General features: G+C 36.0%; 1 protein-coding gene and 1 long non-coding RNA gene across 3 annotated transcripts in view; one reads left to right on the forward strand and one right to left on the reverse strand.

Moving 5' to 3' along the window:
- Positions 1–15,267, reverse strand: part of hgsnat (heparan-alpha-glucosaminide N-acetyltransferase) — a 376,297-nt gene extending 361,030 nt beyond the window's left edge. Inside the window, exon 1 of one of the 2 annotated variants that reach the window (XM_039751089.1) lies at positions 15,088–15,267. In XM_039751089.1, the coding sequence (XP_039607023.1) occupies positions 15,088–15,184 (97 nt within the window). In that variant the 5' untranslated portion in view covers positions 15,185–15,267. Of the gene's footprint in view, positions 1–15,070 lie in introns of both variants that reach the window. The other variant, XM_039751090.1, reaches the window with a different exon arrangement.
- Positions 15,268–17,278: 2,011 nt separating this feature from the next.
- On the forward strand, positions 17,279–19,688 carry LOC120528593. The gene is made up of 4 exons (XR_005633554.1): positions 17,279–17,297; positions 18,045–18,193; positions 18,829–18,999; positions 19,461–19,688. It is a non-coding gene; the product is annotated as an uncharacterized LOC120528593 (long non-coding RNA).
- Positions 19,689–20,028: the final 340 nt, after the last annotated feature.

Genomic DNA, 20,028 nt, shown 5'->3' on the forward strand with positions numbered 1-20,028 from the left:
CTTATTGTTTCGCTGCCTTCTCAATTATATAATGCATGTTTTCTTCAGCGCTTTTTGAGGTCTTCCTGGTTTTCTATGTACTGCGTGATTACGTGGAAGGCGTGATGTCACAAGAAACTCCGCCCCCACGGCGTTGAAGCTCATCTCCATTACAGTAATTTTGATATAAAACCTGCCCAACTTTTGTAAGGAAGCTGTAAGGAATGAACCTGCCAAATTTCAGCCTTCCACCCACACGGGAAGTTGGAGAATTAGTGATGAGTGAGTGAGTGAGGGCTTTGCCTTTTATTAGTATAGATATATGTATGTATGTATGTATGTATGTATGTATATATATGACAGCAGCAATCAAGCTGTGAGAAAACAGTAAAAAGGAGGCGAGTCAGGCGTGTGGTACATTTTCTGATGCAGCTGCGAAAACAACTTCGTGACGCTGCCGCCAAATACACAAAACAATTACTTTGACAATCATGTTACATTATTTTTAAAATGTTTCCTTTTCTTTTCATAACTTCTTTAACACATGACATCGCTGTGAAGCGGTATTTTGCTATATATATATATATATATATATATATATATATATATATATATATATATATATATATATATATATATATATATATATATATATATATATATATATATATATATATATATATATATATATCAGCGACACTCATAACAGTGACAAAACAATTACATTGACAATCATGTTACGTTATTTTCAAAATGTTTCCTTTTCTTTCTCTTTTCTTCTTTAACACACTATTTCTCCGGGGTATATATATATATATATATATATATATATATATATATAGATAGATATGAGAACAACATATATATATATATATAGATACATAGATATGAGAACACCACTTATATAAATGACAAAACAATTACATTAACAACCATGTTACGTTATTTTTAAAATTTTTCCTTTTCTTTTTCGTACCTTCTTTAACACACTACTTCTCACAAGCCTGGTATTCTACTAGTATATATATATATATATATATATATATATATATATATATATATATATATATATATATATATATATATATATATATATATATATATGACAACAACACTCATCACTCACAACAGTGACAAAACAATTACATTGACAATCAGGTTACGTTATTTTCAAAATGTTTCCTTTTCTTTTCATTGCTTCTTTAACACACTTCTCCGCTCAAGCTGGTATTTTGCTAGTGTATTATAATTATAGAATAGTAGTCTGAGTAAGCTTTAAAGAAAGATTTTTTATATTTTTTAACACTCTCTGTCCACGCAATTTCAAAGACCTGCAGCTTTGTTGTTCTCCATCTATGTTAACAACATAGTTCTTCATGATTATAGACAAATTTGCAAAGTGCATCATGATTGGCTGTTGTGCTGGCGTTTTGCCAAGCCTACATACTGTGCAACAGGCCACAGACATTGTCTATTGCAACACAGTCTTTTACAACTTAATATGGGAAAAACAAGTTTTATTGATATTTATTGCTTAAAATTATCATCAAGTTTTTTCTCTCCTATCAGAAATTGAAATCATTTTATCGCTCAGCGCTACTATAGAGTAAGAGTTATGACAAATTTTAGTGTGGTGGTCAAGAGAGCAAGTAAGAGTCTGACTGCACTTTGTACACAACAATAAATCTGAATGTATATAATGCATTAACCTTTTTACATTTTTTAAAAGAGCCAAGACCCCGGTACGTTAATACCATCTCTGGGTCAGTTCACAAGACTAAACATGAAAAATTATTTCCGGAGATGTATTGTGCCCACACGATAAAAATTGTAAATGAGAAAATGAAAATGTCAGTATGTGTAATACAGTCAAACCACTAAGAAACAGACTGAGGCTTGAGTCAGATTCTGATCAGTTTTGACTCCATTGAAAATGACAAGTTTGTCTCATAATATGCTACTCTTGATTTGTAAATACTGCTTATAATTTTCAAGTGTCCTGGCATGCACTTTTACAGTTCAAGCCTCATGGATTCAATTACCATACTCAGAAGACGTCTTCTGCACATTCTCCCTATGTTAGTTTTCTGAAGCGTGCCCTTTCAAGTTCGGCTACTGACAACATTTTTTAAGAGTACGAGTACCGTTACACTGTAACTGTGTCTCTCGAAGTTTCACTATAGGACCGCCTCTTTAATCAAATGCCACAGTATCACACAGAAACAAAAATGCCATTTAAACTTAAGGATTTATTTATAGTATAATGCCCACCCCCATTTCACGGATAGGATTGACAATGCAATGTCATGTTATTTTATCCCTTTTCTAATTGCACTCATTTCCTCCCGGTGCAGAAGCATGCACAATTACAAATAATAAATAAAACTCAAAGAGCAACATGGGTGGTGGTAGGAGGTTAAAGAGACCATAATCAAAAAAAAAAAAATAAACACAACATCTTGCACAGACCTGTCAATCCCTTCAGTGGTGGGGTGCAACTAGCTCTTGGGCACTGCCCACGGCTGCTAGGAAAGGCAATGCCCCCAACTCCAACACTGGAATAACCTGGTATGAAATGCATTCGTTAATTAATGTCTGAAATACAAGAAAAAAGTAACAACAAAAAATAAATGCACAAAACTTCTGTTAGTCATCTGCAACAGTAAGCGGGAAAAGGTGTGTGAACTGTAGCATAAAACCATAATCGACACAAAATGTAATATTTCTCTGTACCTAAAGAGAAAGATAAGAAGAAACTATTTCAAAGACTGGCATGACAAACAATTTTGAAAGTATAGGTTTGGATGAGTATGTAATTATACATAAATAGATGTAAACTGTTTGTTACTTCAAAATTATATATAATGAGACTCTGTATAAATATTTTTTATCTAAAAACAAAATGTATAACTGCAACTGCAATACTTGTTTTAAGGTATTGTTTAGGTGAAAGAAACCTTAATGCCTCCAAAAATATGGCCACTGTGCCAAAAAGTGTAACTATGCAATGCTATGGGATAGGACATCTAAACTAGTACAATGATGGCTGACAGATTGGCTCTCATAAGAAAATTGACTCCAAGGCTGTGCATTATAAAAGGTCTTAGTTATTCACTGTTAAATCCAGTATTTTGGAGATAAATCCTTAATGCAGCAAAGTTTTGGTGTGTTTTACATAGATGATATTGGTATAAACAACTTTTCATTCCAATAAATACTTTCTTTTAAAAACTGGAGTAAATTCATTACTCTTCAGTTATTTGCAACTCTTTTAATACATAAGTAGAATAAAAGTTTATTTTGGGGTATATAACTTAAGCACACTAATTTCAAAAACCTGTTTAAGGCATAAGTGGTTGAACCACAACGGATTCAGGAAGTGGACAAAAGAAACTGAACGAAAGACTTGACACTAACAGAAAAAAAGCTAAAATTGCTGTTATCAATTTAGAAGCTCAGTAGTACAAGGTAACAGAAGCTTAATGATTAATTTATACATTGTAATGAGCATAAAAAGAAAGTAAACATATGTAGACCACTGAAAGTGCTTGGCTCAATGCATTTGAAAAGTGTTTCTGTGTACTACAATATCTGTCATTCGGACTACTGCTTATGGTTTACAAAGCCTTAAATAATCTCACTCAATCCTATATCTCAGAACGCCTTTCACCTTACACTACAAATTATAACCTCAGATCTTCAAATGAGTGTCTGTTTATAATTTCAAGAACTAAACATAAAAGGAGTGTCGAGTTAGCCTTCTGCTGTTACACATGTAAAATCTGGAATAGTTTACCGATAGAAATTCGCCAGGTGAATACAGTGGAGCACTTTAAAAAAACTGCTAAAAACCCATTACTTAGACATGGCTTTTTCATACTGTAGCTTCCTTTTAGTGTAACTCTGATATTCTGCATATGCATTTTTTTTTCCATGGCTGAAATTCATAATTACCCCTACTTTCTCGGCCTTTCTTTTTCCGGTTTTCTGTGGTGGCAATCTGCGTCACCACCACCTGATCAAAGCACTATGAAGTCCCTAAATTGATGGATTGAAGGCCAGAGGTCCACATGACCATCATCTAATTCTTCCACGTGAAACCTGAAAACCATGACAACCAATTTAGATCATTGATGTTAGGTAGAATGCCTAGTGGGGGCTGGGCGGTCTCATGGCCTTGGAACCCCTTCAGATTTTGTTTTTTTCTCCAGCCCTCTGGAGTTTGTTTGTTTTTTCTGTCCTCCCTGGCTCTCTGACCATACTTTATTCTTTGTTTATTAGTATTGCCTAATTTTTATTACTTTTTCTCCCGCCCTTCTTCATCTTGTAAAGCACTTGAAGCTACATTATTTGTATTAAAATGTGCTATACAAATAAACATTGTTGTTGTTGCATCACTACATAGCATAACAGTAAATACAGTTTAGATGAGCATTGTGATTTACATATGTACTATGTGTTGAAATGCAGAGGCTACATTCTGGCATGGCATGTTTGCATTTCCAATCAATAATGATACCTTCCCTTAGTTATTCGTTTAAACTTTTAGTCAGAAGGTGGATATTGTGTTGCCATATCTTTATTTCTACTGGCGTCATCAGGTAAATGTTTTTGTTACAGGTGTTTTCAGTACTACAATCTGCATCTCTTTTGGCTCTTCATTATCACTTCTCTCAATGGCAGTCATTTTTACCTACTTTAGACCATTTGTGACATAGTTTTAATTTGAAGGCTGGGACAGATAGGGGGCGTTATTGCTCCCTTGAACCCTCGAACAATACGTCAGACACCAGATAAAAGTCCAAAATAATGACTTATTATAATAAGGTGCACAAAGCACCCTCCTCTCCACAATACTCATACATTACACGATACTCAATAACAATAAACCAATCCACCACTCCCAGACACGTTGCCACCCTTCCACCCAGCTCGGCTCCCAGTCTGGGGATTTCCCATAGTCCTTTATATTCCCTGACCCGAAAGTATTTCCAATCCTTTAGTCCATGTGACTTATCACTTCCTGACCCGGAAAAGTCCTCTTCTTCATCCCAGAAGTATGTCACCTCCGCTGTCGCTTTGCCTAGGACGTACTTCTGAGTTACAGGGCACATATGACTCTCTGGGCCACACTGCAGCGTCCTCCATTGGCCCCTGTGGTATCCAGCAGGGCTGTAGAGGAAAACTCCATTGTCCATGATTCCCTGCTGGTATCCAAGGCACCTCCATGCTGAAGGGAAAGCTCCACCTGGCGACCTAGGGGTATCGGCCGGAATGAAACGCCCACCATAGACCACAAGGCATATTTTGTAGTTCATATTTTCACAAATATTGCTGCCAATTCATTCAGCCTTGCACAGAGTCCCACAATATTGTCATAATTTAACACTGCAACTCAAAACACATTTCGTTCACTTGTAGCACTAGTCAATTGCTATCTTCAAATACCAATGTATAAATTGGATTTTATAGAAAGGCTTTTCCTTTGCAAAAGGTTTTGATTATTTTTAATGCATGCAATATGCTCTCTGCACATGCAACTGACATGTAAATGTTTAATACCGGTCTTTTAAAGGGTATTCCTAGCTATACAGTAATCCCTCCTCGATCGCGGGGGTTGCGTTCCAGACCCCCCCGCGATAGGTGAAAATCCGCAAAGCAGAAACCATATGTTTGTATGGTTATTTTTATATATTTTAAGCCCTTATAAACTCTCCCACACTGTTTATAAATATTCCCCGCAGAGTTATACAGCATAATCCCTTTGTATTCTCTTAGATATTAGGTAAGATTCATTGAAATGATGTATATAAACACACTGTTTATATACAGTAAAACATAAATATTATTTTAAAGATATCGAGCATCTCCGATAGCACATATGTTACAGCCATTACGATAGACAGGCCACCAGCAATAAATACGTACAATGCAACAAAAATAGTATACAGTAAATGTGTGTGAACAGTGACACTAAACATACGTACATGTACTAAGTACTGTAAGTAGAAAATTAATTATGGTTACTCACCAACAATGACACGATGACTTGAGTCAATGAGTTTAGTTTTACTGCACAACAAAGGAGAGCGTTACAGCCCTTAAAGGAGCCACTTCAGGCGATTGTGTAGCACTGCCGTTGTTCTTCTTCTGGCAGTCTTCAATCCAAATCCCTAAAGCAGATTCCATCCAGACTACTGCCTTATTACATCCACTTACAACTCGTTTTGCACCCTGGTTAAAAGGACACCGCGGCCGTAGATCTTATATTCCTTTCCTACTTTTTAAATAAAAAGAATCGTAGCCTTCAACAAATCCAAAACGTTTACCTTTTCGACAATCATTAACATCTTCCGTTTGCGCTTTGGCCACGGCCCCTGAAGCAGTAGCAGATCATTTTGGAGCCATAATGAAACTCTTTACACAGCGAAACACGTTGATGCTGAATGAGCGAGACGAGACTTCCTGGTTAACACTTAACAGGAACTTAACTGCGTGCTCTGATTGGTTAGCTTCTCAGTCATCCGCCAATAGCGTCCCTTGTATGAAATCAACTGGGCAAACCAACTGAGGAAGCACGCAGGAAGTAAAAAGACACATTGTCCGCAGAACCCGCGAAGCAGCGAAAAATCTGCGTTATTTATTTAGTTATGCTTTCATATAAAATCCACGATAGAGCGAAACCGCGAAAGTCAAATCGTGATATAGCGAGGGATTACTGTATACAATTTAACATAAACAGAAGTTTGCTCACTTGTGGATCACCGCTTTTCCCTACAATTGAAAATTACCACCCCTACTTGGAGCACTGCCTTCATGAGGCATTGCACTGGATTGGTTTAGAAATGTCAATGTTAGAAATCAATACTCTAATACTGGCTTCAAAAAGGACACTTTTGTTAAGTTTTAATGTTTTTGTTTTCTACAGCAGTGGCCAAAAGTTTTGGCAGTGACACAAATGTTGTGTTTTATTTGCAGCTCCACGTTTTGTAGTAGCAATTTACATTGTTTTTAGATTACTGTGCATATAAATTCATTGCAAATAGCTTTATTAGCATAAAAAGTTAACTTTATCACAAAAACCCATTTTCATTTATTCTGACCCTGGCACAAAATGATCAGCTAAAGTGTCCAGCAGGTGCCAGGACTGTCAGGAGTCAGCTACAGAATTCTGCTGCCACCAGGGCATAGCTTGCTCAGTACTGGCAGCAGTTGGGTGTGAGTGCATTGGCACGCAAAGTGAGGTGAAGACTTTTGAACAACGGCCTTGTGTCAAGAAGAGAAGCAAAGAAGGCACTTCCTTCTAAGAAAAACAAAAAGGACAGACTGAAATTCTACAGGAAGTACAAGGATTCAACAGCAGAAGACTAGTGTAAAGTTATTTTTACAGGCAAATTCTTCCGACTGTTTGGGGCATCTGGAAAATCAGTAGTCCAGAGAAAGAATAGGTGAAAGCTACCATGAGTCCTGTGTCATGCTAACAGTGTAGCATCCTGGGACAATCCATGTGTGCAGTTGCTTCTCATCCAAGGAAGTGGGTCCACTCACAATTCTGCCCAAGAACACTGCATACATAAAGAATGGTATCAAAATCTCCACCAAGAGCAACTTCTCCCAATAATCCAGGTACAATTTGGTGATGATCTGTGTACTGTCCAACATGATGGATCACCATGTCACAAGACAAAGTTGATAAATAAGTGGATCAGATAGAATATTGAAAGTTAGGACCCATGGTCAGGAAACTCCCCAAATTTTAATCCCACTGAGAACCTGTGGTCAATTCTCAAAACGTGGGTGGATACAGTAAGTAGAAGCCCACAAATTGTGGGCAACTACAAGCACCAAAAAGGCAAGGATGGATCACCATCAGTCAAGATTTGGCCCAGAAGCCGACACCCAGCATGCCAGTGCTAATTGCATAAGTTATGAAGGGTCAAAGCCTTTGAAACTTAAGAAATGTTTAGAATTGTTCTTCAGTATACCATAAAACAGATGTAGATAGACCATAGTGTCATTTACTACCAATAAAGAGTTCAACAGCAGACCAACAATTGTCTTCAAACCTGAGCTACACCTGTGTCAATCTCCACTGCAAGTATCCTCTCAAATTCCTACTTTCAATTGAAAACATCTTTTTTTTCAGCCACTACCCCCTGTGGGAATATGGCAGTAATACACACCAGGTGCTCTTATCACCATACCTCGAGTATATTATCATAGAAATTCTTTGTTATTTTCATTCACCTACACTATAATAAATGTAAGGTATGTTTTGTTTGTATGAGTGTTAATTATATCTACTTTAAAGCACCCCACCAGTACAGCCTTATCTACAAGTGGATAGCAGCTTTAAGTAAGAAGGCTTACTAGTCAGTCTGACTGACTGCAAAGACGTGTATAAGAAAGGGATAGAAAGGAGGATCTGACCAAAAAACTTATAAGGTGGAAAAACTTGTGCAGCTACACTGTAATATCAAAATGAAAATCTCTGGTTCAGGACAAGGATTTGTCATTTTCAGGGTGTTAAGTGCGACTGAATTAAGTGAGACTATATAAAATGTGCTGTGCTAGGGGGATATGCAAAATGCAGTTTCACAGACAAAAAACAAATCCTCTGGAAGAAAGCAAGGAAGAATCCTTATTGTCACAGTGTATGAAAGTGGTGATAAAATGTCCATCAACTGGTATTGTGAAGTGTGTGTGTTCCGTCACCAAGGTCCATAAAAAAAACAGAAAAAAATGAAAATAAAAACGGCAGACATTCAGCAAAATGTCATTTAGAAATGTTAAAACAGTTCAAACAGGTCTCGCAGTCCTCAGCAAGCTTGATTTTATCACTCATATATAAAATACAAATAGTGCTTATATTTTTTATAAATTTAGCATTCTTTGTTTGGTTTTCAGTTCATTGAATTGTTAAATATTAAAATACTTGAGAACTCATTTAGAAAAATGTTAAGGGTGTAGATAATTTTAAAAACCTTAAGCAAAATGTTAAAACAAGGTAAGCTGCATTGTTTTTTTTTTTTTGTTTTTTTTAAAATACTACTTCCTTCTTTACCTGTAACACCAAGTCACACTAAGTGACTACGTTAAGTGACCTTTCATATTATCCTTTCAAAAACCCCTTGTATCCTTGTGCTACTTCCCAAATACTTCTTTGAGCTTTCTTTAAATCTTACACCAAGTATTTTCTACAGGCATTGATATACCTCAGGTATTAACAGTATTGTTCTTTTGAATATATATTTTTTAGGTTCAAGTCCCAGGTGTACACTGTGTGGAGTGTGCAAGTTCTCCCTTTGTGTAAGCAGGTGTTCTGGTGTCCTCACACAGTTGAAATTTATGGAATGTGGAAAGATATTTGCAATGTTAAACAGGCCCTACTGTGTGTGTTTGTGTGCGTTCGCCCTGCAATTGGACTATTGTCCTGTTAAGGAGTTGTTCCTGCCTTGCACCTTATGCATGCTGGGGATAAGCACCAGCTGTCATGCAATGCAGATAAACAAGCCTGGACTGATGGAGTATTGTTTTAATAATACATTTGTTTCCCACTTTTCTCTTCTAATATTCATGTGAGAAATATGCATTAAAAGGAAACTCATATGGCCACTGTTATTTGTCATTTTATGACTCTGCGGTCATTATCATAACCCTTTTCTTCGGATCCAGTAGTTTTTTTTATTTTATTTGGGTCCTCAGCCCAAGAACCCTTGCGCTACCGCGGTTTGTAGCGAGACAGAAAGGCACACTGTAGATCCCTTATAGGGCAATCTCCCTAAGCCAGGCCCTCCTCTTCAACATGATTTAGACTTAGCTGTGCAAAAACCACTATACCCTCCCCTTTCTCTTCAATGCACTGTACACTCGGCAGGGGACAGCTAATTTCAATACACTGGAGAATTCAAAAGGAAACCATAGCTAGAGGTGGAACATGCATTTGTACACCCCGTGGGGGTAAGAAAGGGTTATTTGCTTTAGCACCAAAGTGATAATTTAATACCTATCCAACACTTGCTTGTTCACCACACTATTTTTTATTGATGACATCTTTTCTCAGTGGCTAATCCCTGTTAGATATGGCAGTTACCCAGACTAAGTGCATTTTAAACAATAAATGTTGACCCAATCAAACAATATCAATATTATAATAAACCGAAATAAAATACTGTAAAACTGATGGTGGAACAATTAGGAAATGCATTTGAAGAGTCTTCTCAGAAGATTAAAAAATCTGGATGAGAACAAGCCATTTGGCCTGACAAAGCTCACCTGTCCTATCCACATATTTCCAAAATATCAAGTCCAGTTTTGAAGGTCCCTAAAGTCATCCTACTGTCTACCACAATACTTGGCAACTTAGTCCATGTGTCTATGGTGCACTGGGGCTTTTTTTTTAAAAAAAACCCACTTCCTAATGTTTGTTAAAAATTTACCTTTAACAAGTTTCCAACTGTGTCCCCATATTTTAGACGATTTTAAAATTCTCATTCAACTATACGGATTGCTTCTAGACTTTTGAACACTCCTATCAGGTCACCTCTTAATCTCTTTTTGCTCAGAATGAAAAGTAATCCTCTTCAAACCTGGAGTCAACCTAGTCACTTTTCACTTCTAGCCCTTCGTTTTTTTTTTTGTAGCCTCAAGAACAAAATTGTACACAGTACTCAACATGAGGTTTAACCAGTGTGTTTAAAAGCCTGAGCAGAACCTCCTTTGACTTGTTCTCCAGGCACCGTGCTACAGTACATAAGCTTTTAAGGAAGCTGACTGAATTGGGTTAAGAACAGTGAACATTGATAGTAACTAGTTTAATACGACTCCTACATCCTTCTCATGAGGTGAACTTTCAGTTTTAAATCATCCCATTGCATAATCAAACCTACATTTTTATTTCCTACGTATAATACTTTATACTTAAATTTATTCTGCCACAAATATGCCCAGGCTGGTTAAGTGTGGTTTCTTTTGTAAACTTAACCACCTTTTTATACTATATATCCAAATCATTCATACATACACACATATAAAATCTCCCTAGCACTAACCCATGTGGAAAACCATTCCTTCCAACACCAATTTCAGATACAGTTCCTCACACCATGACTCTCCACTTCCTGTGTTTTATCCAATTCTGCAGCAATCTACACACAACACACTTAACTCCCACTACTTTTAGTCTGATGCCCAACCTTGTATGTGGTACCTTATGAAATGCTTTCTGAAAATTAAGATAAAATAACACTGTATGCACCTTCGAGACCCAGTGTAGTGTGAATTGGCAACATGCTGTACTTTAATAATAATACTTTAAATTTATATACTTTGGGTTATGGGCTCAAGGACCAAACACATCAATAATGAAAGAAACGGACACATTTATAAAAGTGAAGAAAATCAAGTGTTCTTTATTTACAGGTGCTTCCAACAAATCAGTACAAAAACTAAATTCTAAAAATTAAAAATATGGTGTCAGTAACACCCAGTCCTAATGACACACACAGCAAAAATAATGTTTGCAACAATATTACGAACAGATATTTACAAAAATTCAGTACTTTTCCTTCCACCTGTGCCAAAACAAAAAAATTTTGGGGAAAAAAAAAAAAAACACAACAACACACACCACACAAAACAAAACAAAAAAAACACACTACTATTTACACCAAACTTCCTCCTTCCCAAAACCAATAATCAAACAAAAAGAGAAAAAAAAAAAAACCACACACACTACATTATATACAAAAAAAAACAAAGTCCTTTCTTCCCCTATTTAATAATTAGGAAAAGGGAATCAAGGAATACTAGCATGTTAGTAAAACAAGACCTCCTTCATTGGAATCCATGCCCATTTTAAGTCTCCCATTTTTGCCAATAGTTTTATTTCTACTATCTTTTAGTAAGGTTTTGAGACACCTTTAAGATCTCATGGTTCACTGTGCATTAGATGCATGTTACTGAACTCATCTGTAAGATAACGGGGAAAAAAAACAAATAAAAACTTACACAATTTGTATTAATATTAGAAGGACTAGATATTTTAAGCAACATCCAGAAGAATAGTTTGGAAAAAAAAATACAATAGGAAAAGCAGAAGGGTCATTCAATGTCAAATCAACAGATTTTCCAGAAATCCCACACACTTCAGTCTCAAAACATTCTGGAAAAACATCAGGTGTACCCATGTTATCTAGGGGACAACCTGTAAAATTATTCTGATGCAAGATCAATACATTTCAAGATGCAGCCAAGAGGAGAGAGAGGTCTCAAATTTGACAACTTTATTTTTTCATCAATTTCACAAGACCATGTCTCAAGTACTAAACCACCTACCAGGTACATATTTTGCATACTTCTACCATTTGGTAAAAGCAGACCTTCAGAAATGGGAAAAAAATATTTTGCATCTTTGGCTTTGCCATGTTTAGGTTTACAGAAAGATTCTTCTAACCGATACAGCCTGCTGATTAACATCCCCAAACCCCCCGTTTAGATACCTACATAAAGCTTTTCAAGATGTTATAAACAAATCAACTGTATCAGAGAGTGACCAGCAGACCGTGAAAAAATCATTTAGGGGTCTAATTTTCAGGCAAGCTTAAGGCACAGCAGGAATGTCTAGACAATTTTTTTAAATTATTTTTTCCTGTATCCTACATGGTCTGTGCTTTCTCAAAAAACAAGTCTTACTTTTCTTATGCAATTCTTTTAATTTTCTATTTAAACATAGATTAAATTCACCATTTGTCAGTTAAGATAATCATCAAGTTCTTCATCACTAATACAGAATAAATGAATCCTAATTTAAAAATTATCTGCACATTCTCACATGCCGTTAGGGTGCTCTGAATAGGAGCGACATCTTTTTTAGAAAGCCTATACAGTTATCTGTGAAACCCGTTAAGAAACTACCCTTCAAAAGTAATTCAGTTTGTTTCAAGATACACAATGACCTCTCCAAACTTTATTAAGCAATACAAGTTAGGAGTAATTGTAAAATTCCCTTGGAATAAACTTTATAATAATATCATTAAACACAAAGTTGAGGAGCTGCATCCTTCAGCAGAAGCTGGTGTTGCAACCTCTTCAGCACTTCCCTTCCAGCTGGAAAGGTGGCAATATGCAAGTATGCAAATATTGTAATTACTTAACATGTTGCACCATATTATGAGTTTCATCTTGTAATTAAAAACACATGGGATCACACTGCTATCCTTCGCATGTATCACTGTTCCCCAAGGTGGGAAAAACCTTTAATAACAAGCAAATTAATATACATTACAGCATGCATTATCAGCTTTGAGATTACCGAAAGGATTTACTACTTTTTAGTGTTTTACTACACAAAAGAACCTTTTAACATTTCAAAGGATAAAGTTCAATGCATGGGCAGAACTCATCTTTCCTTCAATGTTAGGGTCAGGCTTGGTTTTCAAGACAGTACAATATTAACACAGTATGAACAAATATTCTGATTAAGAACCATACAGCAGGTTCTCGGAACAAGGAGAGTGAAACATAAAAATTAGAAATGAAGACATACTCCTCACATCATACATCCTGCCCTCGTACCTATTACACCAGAGTCGCCAAAGAAAACAAAAACCAAAGGTAAACCAGGAACACATAGCATAGATGTTTTTAATCCTCACTAGTAAACATAAAAAAACCAATGATAGTCACTATCTCAGATCAAAGATAACATATGCCAAGTAGCTATTGGAGCAAAGTCCTTACAGCTTTGGTGGATTCATTGTTAACGCATAATAGATTTTAAAACGGAGGAGACACAGTATTAATCAATTATACCACTTTTCTCTATTATGTCCATCTTACTTCAATGAGAATGGACAACTTGTACCTAATTATAAAATGTAACGCTGTAAACTGTTAAGCTATCAGTATAAAATTGGAGATTCTTAGTTTTTATTTTAGGTGTCTTTAATCAGAAAGATGTTCCGTTTTAAGGGAAACAAACAAAAAAAGGGGAAGAGAAAGAAAAAAAATCAGCAGAATTAAAAAACAAACAGTACATTAGCAGATAAAGTACGTCATTCAGCCTTTTATTAAAAATACAAAAGAATTAACTTCAGTCTGTAATACATGTAAAAATACAAACTAAGTATACCAAGAAAAAAAAGATTTACTGTAAAAATCGCTTACTGTATTAATTCAATTAGCATATTTGTTTTCTGGTATTCATAGTCCTGTGCAATGATCAAAAATTTCTCAATTCAAAGGAAAGTGTATTTGGACCTGCATATTCCCTAATAAAAATCAAATGTCTAACACACACAAAAAGAGTAAATATAATATAATATTTATAACTCGACGTACAAAATGACATAATACATGCATTGAAATAAACACCTTTTACAAATGAGTATTATTAAGTAGATACAGATATAATGCAGGCTTAAAAGGGAAACTTAACGTTAAAAAAGCAAAAGGATGGTACTATACAACATTTCAAATACTTATTGACAAATTAAAACTATCAGTAGTCATGAGAATCGCGCCTGTTCTCCGTTTTTAATCAACGCTGCTGCCGGCTAAACTAACTAAGTTAAGGCTATTCTTTCAATTCAGATTTGCATGAGGCGTAAATAGGGAGTTAAGTTTATGAAACTGTTGAAATTGCAACACTTCTCCCTCTTACAAGAATGAATGTTATAAGGGGTACTAAGAAAAACATTTTTTTTTAATACCATCGTATTTTAGCAGTATCAACAATGTAGGCGACATTTGTGTATTTAATTATACGTTGCCTTAAGTATAGTTTCAGCAGGTTCACCGTTAAGTGAAGAAGAGTGCATAATTTGCCACTTATTGTGTGCAAAAAATGCTTTTAATGAGAGCCACTATTTATTTATACATGTATGAATGTGACACACAGGCTTAAAAATCAGTGCCTGGTGTTAATCGTGTAATTTCAAATACAGACAAAAACTCAGCAGTAACTCAAATTACGTAATAACTTAAAATTATGTTCTATGCTATAAAAAAACATTATTTACCAATATATATGTGCAAAATATTGAAGCCAGCAGTCAATTATTAAGCTAAACAAACACTAAAATAAAATTACCTCGTTCAACTACTTACAAACAGATGGAGAAGCAAGAGGAAGGACGATAGAAAGCATAGCTACGGTTACATACAAAAACAAATTAACTTTGCCATCATATAAAGGATTGTTCATTTTGTCTTCCTTCCAACCGAGACGTCTATTTTTTCAACTCTCTTTTCTCTACTAATTTTCTTCTCGTCTTCATATATCCTCTCCCTTCACTCCACCTACTACGAGTACGGAAAGAAACAAGGTACAAGCTTAATCGACGTAACGTCACTTTGTTGAATGGCGAAAAATGCCAGTTTGTTCGGCTCTGCGTTTGCGTTTCCGTTTAAATAACTAAATCTAATGACTCAATTAATCTCATGGATTGCTCACATATTACTGAGAATTTAGACTTCTTTGCTCAGCAGAAAACAGTTCACTGTAGTGTTCGACGACCAGTCTGTACATTAGAACATTAGAACATTAGAACAATCTAGACGAGAACAGACCATTCAGCCCAACAAAGCTCGCCAGTCCTATCCACTTGTTTCCTTCAAGAAAGCATCAAGTCGAGTTTTGAAAGTCCCTAACGTCTTACTGTCTACCACACTACTTGGTAGCTTATTCCAAGTGTCTATCGTTCTTTGTGTAAAGAAAAACTTCCTAATGTTTGTGCGAAATTTACCCTTAACAAGTTTCCAACTGTGTCCCCGTGTTCTTGATGAACTCATTTTAAAATACAAGTCTCGATCCACTGTACTAATTCCCTTCAGAATTTTAAACACTTCAATCATGTCATCTCTTAATCTTCTTTTGCTTAAACTGTAAAGGCTCAGCTCTTTTAATCTTTCCTCATAATTCAACCCCTGTAGTCCTGGAATCAGCCTAGTCGCTCTTCTCTTGACCTTTTCTAGTGCTGCTATGTCCTTTTTGTAGCCTGGAGACCAAAACTGCACACAGTACTCAAGATGAGGCCTCACCAGTGCATTATAAAGGTTGAGCATAACCTCCTTGGACTTGTACTCCACAGATCATGCTATATAACCTAACATTCTGTTAGCCTTCTTAATGGCTTCTGAACACTGTTGGGAAGTTGATAGCTTTGAGTCCACTATGACTCCTAAATCCTTCTCATCAAGGTGTACTCTCGATTTTCCGACCGCCCATTGTGTATTCAGACCTAATATTTTTACTTCCTATGACATGAACATCAAAAGACAGTTTTAGAATTTCCTGTAGAAAATAGGGGGTATTCTGTAGATAATTGCGAATATTCCAAATAACATGTCTACCACATATTAGTTAAAAAGCCACAAGACAAGTGTGCCTAATTTTAGAATGTTGGTAAAGGGAAGACATTCCCAGTATATTATGATAAATGCGTATCCAGGGGCGAACTGACCATTAGGGCATTTGGGCATGGACCGGCCGTTTCATGAAATACATTTTATGTACTGGTTACTGTTTGACATTAAAATTAATTTTCAAAACTACTAAGCTACTAAACATTATCTGTCCGGTACTGGAATTTATATAGTCCTATATAATATATCCTATTATGTCATCAAGTTGTTTTAGATGTCAGTACACGTTGCAGCGAAAACTTTGGTCGAAACTGCCTTTTGCCAATTTCTGTTTCGATACCGCTACATTTCGGTTAACATATACATTGTTGCAATTTATTTTATCTCCTATCCAGTACTTAAATTCCTCGTTACTAATAATTAGTATAGATTGTTTATTATGCATTTTATTGTTCTCTGGTCGTCGGCCTGAGCGGTAGTGGTTTTCTGCTGGGATTATTAGTATCCTCTTTAATAAAACCCCTTGTCGCTACCCGATCTGTGGTGCCTACCCGATTTGTGCACGCATGCGCAGAACTTTACTATTACGACCCTACCCGATCTGTGTTTTTTTACTTTGAAGATACGAGTCCCCATCCGATTTGTCTCGCGCACGTGCTCTTTGCTTAATTAAAATTCATTTCACGACACTGCCCGATTTGTTCTGCGCATGTCTAATGTTTCACGACACACGTCACTCGTCAGGTTTGACTTGTATTTGCAAGTCATTTTTGTGTTGTCGTTTAACTCAGTCTTTAAGTGGACTTGTTACTGGAAAAGGTGGCAACTTTTGAATTTTATAATGTCTTGGAAGATGTGTCGCCTGAAAAATTTAACTCCAGTCGAATGAAGAGGGAGCGAAATGAAATGCGATGTGTGTCTGTGAACTTTATAATGGACATATACAGCTTTTTGTAAGTACATTACATCATTTTTAGTTAAACCACTTCGTAATCTCGTGGTTTAATCTTAAAAATCACAGCATTTTCCGTGTTTGGGTTAATAGATTAATAGATGTATGTAATTTATTTCGTAACATCCTATTAGCATTTGGTGGTGTGTTTCTTTTAACATGTGTCCACATTTTTTATCTTAAAGAGCGAACGGCACGCTAGTAATTAAACAAAACAATGTAATCGAGATGTCGAATTAGGAATAGAATTAGGAGTGCACGACTGACACTTGACCGGTGTAAAGTGTGCCCTCCAAAGCCATCGGTATTTTTTGTTATGTTGATATCAGAGTACATTAATGCAATAGTTTTTCCATAATAACGTTAACAAAATACAATGATGAAGGCCATATTACATAAAGGGTAGCAACAACTAAGTTATTACAAGAAAGCAGGATGCAGATAATAGCATTACAAATTGTTAATGGATTTCTTTAACCTTATTTAGTAGAAAAAAGTTCCATGGTTGAAAACGGGCAATTTTAAAATGTATATCCAAAGCCATCAGAGACGTGTGGTGTGCATCTGATGTGGCACAGTGACAGGCTGGGCACCTGCTGTTGTCACGTGTTATAAGCTTATAGAAGTACACATACATACATTTAACTGAATATAATGGAGAAGGCTTGCTCCTTAGAAATAACTTTTCTCATTGCTGCAGTTAGATAAACAATGCCGCTTTATTGTATTTTTTTTCTTGACCCTACAGGATGCCCGGTGGTAACCAGCCTTCCATGTGGCTGAACAGATGCCAGTGTACCCGAATTCTGAGACATAACTGGTTGTTCTTATCTTCTGCTTTTAAGATTTCCAGTTCGAGATGATGTGCAGTTCGTGTTAAATTTGCTGTTTCTACAGGTAAGACTACTGAGGATTTCAGTTTCAAAAATAATTTGTGCACAATTCCTGCAAAGCCTCCCCATATTTATTATTTGATCTGTAATATTTTGCTGCCTTGAATACTGTACTGTATGTCTGCTCACTCTGTCCAGTAACTAACACGGCTTTTTAATTTTAGACAGGTAAGCCTCAGAGTGTGAATCCTCACAAACACAGAGACTGAGGAGCATCAGTACCAGTAGTCACTAAACAGGGATATTGTTCTGTTTTGCAAAATAACATTTATTATCTTAAGTTACTGTGCTTTTGTTGTTGGAAATTTTAAAAAGCTGAGAATTAATTTTAACTTCTAACATTTTAACAAATGTCTACTGTATGCGTAATGTAAAAGGAAAAAAAATATGCTACATATAATGACAGTTAAGTTGGGGTTCTTTCAAAATCCAACAATAAACCACAGTAATTTAAAAAAATATTATTAGTTAGACTTTACTGTAAGCAGACCTTTATCTATTGTGATGGTTTACTTTGGTAATAATTGATCAACAGGTGAACCAAGGAAGAAGGCAGAACAAGAAGCAAGAGTACACTTTATTAATATTTGAACTCCTTGAATGAACAATGTGTATCTTCTGTGTTTATGTTTTTAACAGTTGCAGTGAAGTAGAAGATTCTGGCCGTGTTATGGGGCAGCAGTTAAAGAAGAAGGATGGAGAGATGTGTGCCATGTTGAAGTAGAGGCTGCCCCTCCTGCCTGGCACTTCTAGAATCCTCCATCTCAATCCCTGCTCTGATCTGCTGTGCCTCTGCCAAGTGATCATGAGGTATTGGACTTTTTGTTTTGTGTTTTTTTTTTCTTCTGAAAACTGTCTTGGTCTCATTACATTGGCTTCCTGTCTCACATAGAATTGATTTCAAGGTTCTATTAAATATATAGAAGGCTGTGAGTATTTTAGACCCTGCCTGTATTTTGGAGTGTCTGCTCCCAACATTTCTTTCCTTAAACGTTGCTTTGCTTTTTATTCCAAGATCAACCATAAAAACTGGCAGCTTTCTGTACTCATGCAACAAAATCTGGAATGCTTTGCCAATAGAAAAGTGCCAGGCTACAAATGTCAAGCATTTTGAAAAACTTCAACAAGCCCACTTTTTCTAATTTGGCTTTTTCTTAATTACTTGCATTGGTTGTAATAGATTAGAAAAGGTGCTGTGTACACCTTGTAAGCTCTGCACTGGGCACTAACCTCTGCTGTTTTTGTCTATTGTTTTTTCCAATTTATTGCAGTGGTTCCCCCCCTGCGTCTCCACCGTCTGTTAAATAAATTCAAACTGTCTGTGATAGAAGAAAAGTTCAGAAGACATCCTGAAACGGAATTGTGATTGGAGTGAGACGGCCACAATTATGTATGCAGGGTTGTGCAGAGGGGGTCAGCGTGGGTTTTGGCTTGGGACCCCCAGAGGTTTCTTATCTCCAGTATCGATGAAGGCTGCAAGTTTGTCTTTGTCCCTGGCCATTTGACCAGGCAGTGTATTAATTAGAAAGTGCAAGGACCCCTCCATTTGCTTCTCATTTACTTTTATAATGCCTTCTTTGAAACTGTATATTTTTGTAGAGCAATTTGAGCTACACTTGTAAGCAAAGGTGATACAGAAAAATTATTAATGAACAAATGTTAGGGGACAGATCAGGAAAAATATCAGTTTAAATAGAACACATTTTTATGGAATATTGCTGGATAACAACTCTTTGACTCTGAGTAGCAGCTTGTCCATAAAGCTAAAATAGCATTTTTTCTTTTTTGACAAATTTAATTATTCACTTTTACTGTGTTCAAAACCTTGGCAAACATTTT

Source organism: Polypterus senegalus, chromosome 4 (assembly GCF_016835505.1).
Source record: "Polypterus senegalus isolate Bchr_013 chromosome 4, ASM1683550v1, whole genome shotgun sequence".
Taxonomy (NCBI): domain Eukaryota; kingdom Metazoa; phylum Chordata; class Cladistia; order Polypteriformes; family Polypteridae; genus Polypterus; species Polypterus senegalus.